Raw genomic sequence first — 8,073 nt, forward strand, 5'->3', positions numbered from 1 at the left:
GTGACCCGGCACCCATATAAAGAAAACAGTTTTTCCCAAGTTTTCGAGCATGTTGGTATAATTGTGAATTTTTATATGGATATAATTATATTTACATAATTTTTATATGAATTTTTAAATAATACTAGTTATCAAATCCTTATTAAGAGCAAAAGGTTTCCAAAAATTGTTCCAGGTAACCTACGGCAACCGAAAGGTTGAATTGGAGGGCCACCATAATACATTATGGCATATAATAGCCTACAGGATACACTAGTGCCCATGTGGCCAACAGTCAAAACTCACCTCCTCCAGCACTCTTGGTGGCAAGAGAAGCAGCCCAGACTAATGAGAGATAGCCATCTTGTCTTCAGCCAGAAGTGTCCATCTTTTCTTTTTGTTCACTCATCAGTAATATCCACCATGAGTGAGTAGATTTACTGGAGTAGTTCCCAGCAGCAGAGGGGGAGAGGCATAGAAATGCGAAGGTAAGAAGGAACCATGAAGTAAGTCTACCTGGCAATAATTAACATTCACCACCACATAATAATCATCATCAACCACCTCATTATCTACAATTCCATAGCCCAGCCATTCAAAATTTACTAACCATCTAATCATAAACGTTTTCTTTCGGTCACCCCCTGCACCACTTGTAACTTAAACAATAGAATTTTATTTTTCATTCAATCATGTTTCATTTTTCAATTATACAGTTCACTAAAACCCAACCAGCCAACCGAAAGTGAAGTATGTCTGGTAATAAGGTGAAGGCATCCTTCATACAAATATGTTACATTAGTTGTTGTGAAGTAATTTGATTTTCGTGATTTATCGGGAATAAATACATCAGTTTACTTACTTGGGCATGTTCAGGAACCAAATGAAATTATTATGTTTGATATGTATTGAACCTTTCAATACTATAAATATTATCAAATAGGTTTTTTCCAGAACGTCTGGGTGGGTGTCTGAACCCTGGGAAACGGTGGTTTGTTATTAAAACTATTGGAAGTCCTCAGTTGAGATCCGAACCTTTCAAGAGGTAATGGATACAGGATAGTGGCAGGTCATAAAGCCTAATTGAATTTAGACCAGGTATCAGCTCGGGGTAAGGATAAAAGGAGAAAGCGGAGAGGCAAGCACAAGGTTAAGTCAATTATGGTTAACTAGAAACACTTGTTCAGAACTCTTTATGACCTATCCTTTGTGGGCAGAGCCACAAAAGCCGATCAGAAGGAAGAAAGAGAATTATGACATCCACTACAACAAAAGGGGGATACCCTGATGGATGTACTAAAGAAGGAAGGGAATTGGAGCTAGAGGGCTGAAGGAGAAGGACTTTGAGCAGTCCATGGGATAAGGTGAGACCTACAGTCAGGCCTTGGAAATCACAGCTTAGACATCACCACATGCAGCTTTCCACCGACCCAGCTAGGTGTTCATATATAATGCAAAGATATAAGGTAAGACCATTAATCTGAACCATGGTTGTTGTATTACATTATTCATGGGTTAGTTTGTTTTGTTTAGTGGGGCCAAACTTCATAGGTCGTCAACGCCATTTATATTTTATTTAATTTTGCTTACATTAGTTTAATTTTATTTATTTTTTAATTTTATTATTTATTATTTTATTTATTTTTTAATTTTATCATTTATTATTTTATTTATTTATTGTTTTTTCTTCCATTCAATGTTATATTTTTGTCAGTAAATGTTGTGATTTTAGAAACTGAAATACTAATTCTATTGTTTTATCGCCTCCGGGGGTTTTTGAAATATCTGGGTTTAGTCCTAAGCTATTGAGGTATGGTGTGAAATATGGGCATTGTTGGAATATATGGCTTATTGTCAGATTATTGTTACAATACTGGCAGTTCGGAGGCATTTCTTTTGAAATAAGATAGGAGTGGGTGAGCCTCGTGTGACCTATTCTCAGCCTGGTCAGTACAACCTCCCCTCTACGGCATTTGCGACTGGAGGTATCCCAGGGCTTGACATCCTTTTTAATAATTTTTAATTTACTTATTGGGCTTTCATTCCACAAATATTGCCATTTATCTTTGATTTCCTTTACAAGAGGTTTGCTCATTTCTAATAGAGTTAAAATTGCTTTAGCCCGTCCCGGAAGCGCGAGTGCTTCTCTTGCAATTATTCATTGGTATATTAAATGTAAATAAATACTTTTTTCATTTATGTAGCGTTGAGGCTTACATTACCCTAATATTTTATAAAGAGGTCTAATTGGTAACTAGCAAACACGCTAAATGCTTTTGGAAAAGTAATCTAATGATAATAATAATTCTCAGAACTTAGCTAATTTATATTAATATTAATAATTTTGGATAATTACCATCAGTAACAATCCCATAAACAACAATATGAAACCTAGCATGTTATTTTCAGAATAAAAAAATCATAGATTACCTAATATTTTTCTTTCTCCCCCTGTAATTCTGCATTAAACATGTCTAATTTTACTGTTAGGCTTCTTCTTTGAGCATAAAGGTAATAATATTTTTTGAGTTGTTCAAATTCTATCTGTGATCAAGATGGAAATATCAGTTTTAATTATATTATTTTGTTATTACAGTTATTAACCTCTTAAATTCTTTTCCGTCAAATTGTAAGGTATCACTTCGAGAAACATCCTGCAGCCCCCAAATGATTTGAGACACTTGCATGAGATATGTTAAGCGTTTCTGTGATATACTGTATCATAGAGTGAGGATTGTCTGTGACCAATGCTTGAATTTGGTCATCATTAACAGTCGAAGGAAGCCCCGAGCGCTTTACGTCTTTCAAGTCAAAATTTCTGGTTCTGAACTGAGCAAACCACTTATGGACGGTGCTTTTTCTTAAGGCATCATCACCATAGATACTGCAAATTTAGTTTACTGTACAGCAGATTTTCCTTTTCGGAAATAAAAAAAATCATTAAATGATGAAAATGAATTTTTTTCTTTTCCATTTTGAACAAGCAAAATACAACTTAAAAATAAGGTATCTCAGTTGAAACTGATGCATAAAAACATCCTAACTAATACTTTTTTAGAATATGTAAACATTATTTTATAAGGCACAGAACAATGGAAATCATTACAAATTTCAAGTAAACAAGTCAACTAATATAGAATGAAGTTAATACTTAATAGATAAAAATGCTTAAAAAGGTCGAGAAGACAATGTTTCTTACCTTCATCTGGGACAAGCATTTCTTGTTTAATATGATTGAGCCCATCTGCAAAAAGTATAAATTTTTTTATAAACAAGAAAGTAAAAATTGATAAATCATCAAAGAAATGATCATCAACTGTTTCTTACCTTCATCTGGAACAAGCATCTCTTCTTCTTGTTTAATATGATTGAGTCCATCTGCAAAAAGAATAAATTATTTTATAAACAAGAAAGTAAAAATTGATAAATTATCAAAGAAATAATCACCAACTGTTTTGTGTTAATAATCATCAACTGCTTCTTACCTTCATCTGGAACAAGCATATATTCTTCTTGTTTAATATGATTGAGTCCATCTGCAAAAAGTATAAATAATTTTATAAACAAGAAAGTAAAAATTGATATATCATCAACAATCAATTATTTTGTGTTAATAATCATCAACTGTTTTAATCAACAATCAACTGTTTTGTTTTAATAATCAAGTGTTTTAATCAACATCAACTGTTTCTTACCTTCATCTGGGACAAGCATATCCTCTTGTTTGATATGATTGAGTACATCTGCAAAAAGTATAAATTATTTTATAAACAAGAGAGTAAAATTGATAACTCATTGATCATAGAAATAAAAATAAAAATAAATTTAATTTAGTAATCTTTGAACTTAAGTAATAACACTAAACAATGGCACAATTTTACTTGGTCCATCAACTGCTCCAACAATAAAAGCAACAAATATTTTAGCAGTTTTGCTGTTTTTCAATTTGGGTCTTTATAAATTCAAGTTATTCTTTGTTTAGCTCCTTACTTTGTCACAAATCAAGTCATCCATCAGGACCTCAATGTTACATATGTTGCCGATTTGGCCAGAACCAGATACCAATCCTTCCATAATAAACTTCCAAACCACCCAAACCAACTTGTTTCTAACCTGGCTTCTCCTTCACTACCTAATAATCCTCCTAGACATCTAAAAAGAAGATGGCCTCGAGATCTTCTCCTTTAGAAATGTTTTTGGAGTTCTATCAATGGGTAGATTCTCCACATGTTTGTATCATGTAATAATATCACTTACAGCAAATTCACTTGATGTGTATATATGTATACAGTTGTAAATAAAAATAAATAAATTATTAAAAAATATAAATTTTTACTTTATGGGTCCTTGCTGATTGTTCTAGGTAACTATAAAATCTGATGAAAATACAGAACACTCATAAATAAATATGTATCAAAAATGACACAATTTGACCAATCTATACAAAATAATATTTATAAATAATTATGGATAGTAAAATTAACCTTCAGATAAAAAATCAGGACCCAGAAGACACGAGGTGAAACTCATAAAATTATATGTATAAATTCATAGATATATAATATACAAGAATTATCATAAATAAGGAAGAATTACCTATTTCACTAAAATCATGTACATAAAAAATAAAATAAATCTTCCAGAAATTATTTTAAATATCAATATTAAATTAAAAATATCATATTTCCATAACCTATTAATTACAGCCAAAATAATACTCTCTAAACATATCAAATACTTGATAGAGAAAGAAATTCTTTCAGTCATATTTCCTTTCCTGTATCAGCACTTTCGGCATTAGAGTCCATCGTAATTACCATCGAACCTAATTTAATATTTATGAGAACTTAGTACTTATAACAATCCTTTTTCATGCCTGATTATCATTAAAAACATTTCTAAGAGAACAGACTTTAAGAATTTCTCAATTGGAATTTAATTCCAAACCAACATTTGGTAAAAATAATTTAAATATACTGAAACTATAGTTTAAATATAAAATCTATATAAATAATAGAATAGAATATGAAATTATTTAAGGATTTTGTGTATAGTTAAAACATCTTGAAAAGAAAGAAAAACTTACTAGTAAACTCAATTTCGTTTTTCTTTTCTTCTTTTATAGAAACATCAGCATCGCCTGAAAAATTGCATAACGGGCATAATAAATAAAAAACTTACTACGTTAAAATATATCTAAATAGCTTAATCATGTAAATACAGAACATACATAAAGAATAAGTAGACCTTGGAGGATTGGGGGGGGGGGGAAAGAATCCATAACACAAAAGGTTGGTTTGAATGTCCCACAGCAATATTTATTTGTCTAACAGTTTGGTGTTTATGATAATAATTCTTAATAAATCCAATGCCATATAAATAAGAATATTAAATGAGCAAATATAGATAGTTTGTGGAGATGGTTGGGGGGTGCGATCAGCAAATGAACAAAAATTTTTTTATAATGAAGAGAAGATAGTTGACCGTGGATAATATATATGAGGAGATGGTTGAAGATGCGGTCAAAGAATAACAGAAATAAGTTAAATAAATTTATTCGTGCCGACATTTCAACCTGAATTTCAGAGCTAAAAAATAAAAGGTAACAACCACTGAACTATATAAAAGAAACATAAGATATAGAAACGTACATACATATTGTTATTTATATATAAGTTATTTACCCATTGTATCATATATCTTATGTTTCTTATGATACAATGGGTAAATAACTCATACATAAATAACAATATGTATGTACGTTTCTATATATCTATATATATAAGTAAGTTTCATTATATTATACCTCTATAATATATTTCATCTTTCATTGTTACAAATCTACTTCCATGGTTAATAATCAACTACTTAATTTTCAATCCATTATTATTTATATTTCTAAATTTGGTGGTTTATTTATTTCTTTTAATTATTTACAATTCTCTGAATTATGGTTGTTATCTGTTTTTAGCCCAGATGAAGACCTGAAATTCAGGTTGAAATGTAGGCATGAAAAAATATTTTTTTGTTTATTTGCTGACTGCACCCCGACCATCTTCTCCACAAATTAATCTATGGTCAACCATCGACATCTCATCACATAGATAATTTGATGATATAAAAATTTACAAATACTGTATCCGATTTTGACAGACCCATCTGCCACATTTTGGATTAAACAACTCAATAGTTGAATAAACTGGTACAGAAATGAGATAAATTTGAATATAAATATATATTTAATATTTTCATACCTTTAATGAACACCACCCTAAATATCTTCCTCCAATCTATTTCATACGGTTAAGTATCTTATTATTCTTCCAATAAAAAAGAACATAGTTATGGGTCATCTACTAGTGTCATGCGTTTTTAAAACCTTTTTGAAAGATAACTTCTGTTCTCTAACAATTATTTAATAGGTAATTAGACCATGCTGATAGCTTTGGAAGGTCTAACACTTGATATGAAGATATTTAAATAAAAAATGACTGTTTAAATATAAAAAATAATTGACCTAATAAAAGGTGCCTAAAAAAATTAGCAATGCTAATCACTCATTTACAAATATAAATTACATACTAAGGGATTATAAAATGATAGATTTGCAAGAATAAATAAAACAAGTATAACTAACCACTAAGATCCATTATTTTAAAACCAGTATCTCACTATATAAAGAAGATGAATGTTATGAAATGTTTCAGATCTTAGTAATGTCAAAAACCAAAGAGGAAGGAGTTTGAAGGCACTACATTCTCCTTATCAATATTACGTTCCTTCCTCTTTGCCAGGAACAGGGCTCTGTGTTTAAAAGAGAAACATCTTTGTCACTTGCCGTAAATACAAAATACATACAACTTGATAAAAAAGAAAGTTAAAGTTGAATAAGTTACCTCTGATTTACCTTATTTTCATTATAAAAAAGAATGAAATAAAGATAGCTGAAATGAGACGTGACGTAAATATCAAAAAAGTAGGTGGTAGAAGATAAAAATTCAAAGAAACAATTCTACAATATCCATCAGAAACTTATTACTGTAACTACTCAAACTTAAAATATCTTTATAAATACACGTTTGTACTGTGTTAAATCAAATTAAGCCGCTCAAGTAAATTGACATGATTTGAAACAAACTAATAACATCCAATTGATAGACTTTTAAAATATACAACCTTAAACTATAGTTAATAATTGGTTCAGAAAATTTAGGAAATTCTTTAATTAAAAAAAAACACCGAGAGCAATAAATACTTATCTGTTGGCAGTTCTAAAGCAATAATAAATGAATACAAACTTGTTAACGCAGAACAAGCGTCGTTTGATTTGTGCCCAAAAACCGATACTCAATGGATCGATCACAAATTCATACAAACTTTACCAAACTATCGAAATAACCCATTCACATGTTCACGCATATGCGAATTTTTCGTAGTTTCACAAACGTGTAGCAGTGCCTTAACATGAAAACGTCTACGCTAATGGAACTTTTATTTTATGGAGTCATTATTCTTAAATGCTGAGGAGTCTTTTGGAACTCTATTTTTTACAAATAAAGGAAACATCTTGCTGCTCTTTCCAACGATATTCCAAGAAGTTTGAAAAAATGGCAAACTAAATTCAAGATTGTGGTGAGCCCTTTATTACTGGGATCTTCCTAGTATCTTAGGATCTTCCTTCGGCTCGTAACCGCAGGACTTACATCTCCTTCGTAACTGCAGGCTGGTTCTCTGCCGAGCGAAGTTTTTATTCTTCGAGGACTTACAGCTCGGATCTGTAAAGGTGGATCCACATGTTGGCCGCTCGCCACGAATCGGAGGCTTGTACAAATGCTCAGTAAACAAAGAGTGGGCCATCCACATGTCAGTGTTATTCAGAGAGGCAAGCATGGCGGACAAGTGGTTTCAGCCATTACACTGGAATTATATTATTTTTATTATACAAATATGTCTCTTAATGTTTCAGATCAAAAGAATTTCATTCCTAGGATGTTACTTTTGATCCCTATTTTATTCATTGATATTTTTGATCCCTATTTTATTGAATGCTATTTTTGATGCCTATTTTATATTTATTATAGAGATTTTATTTAT

General features: G+C 30.9%; 1 protein-coding gene across 3 annotated transcripts in view; it reads right to left on the reverse strand.

Annotated features, from left to right (window-relative positions):
- The window catches only part of LOC106681056 (uncharacterized), a 7,957-nt gene extending 1,237 nt beyond the window's left edge, over positions 1-6,720 (reverse strand). The window contains exons 1-6 of one of the 3 annotated variants that reach the window (XM_014421179.2): positions 6,617-6,720; positions 5,066-5,119; positions 3,675-3,722; positions 3,465-3,515; positions 3,307-3,357; positions 3,179-3,223 (exon numbers count right to left, since the gene is read on the reverse strand). In XM_014421179.2, coding sequence (XP_014276665.1) covers positions 3,179-3,223; positions 3,307-3,357; positions 3,465-3,515; positions 3,675-3,722; positions 5,066-5,119; positions 6,617-6,629 — 262 coding nt within the window. In that variant the 5' untranslated portion in view covers positions 6,630-6,720. Of the gene's footprint in view, positions 1-3,178; positions 3,224-3,306; positions 3,358-3,464; positions 3,516-3,674; positions 3,723-5,065; positions 5,120-6,233; positions 6,402-6,616 lie in introns of those variants that run through there. The other 2 variants (XM_014421182.3, XM_014421180.2) reach the window with 2 other exon arrangements.
- Positions 6,721-8,073: the final 1,353 nt, after the last annotated feature.

Source organism: Halyomorpha halys, unplaced genomic scaffold (assembly GCF_000696795.3).
Source record: "Halyomorpha halys isolate HHAL.00 unplaced genomic scaffold, Hhal_1.1 Scaffold306.1, whole genome shotgun sequence".
NCBI classification, from domain to species: Eukaryota; Metazoa; Arthropoda; class Insecta; order Hemiptera; family Pentatomidae; genus Halyomorpha; species Halyomorpha halys.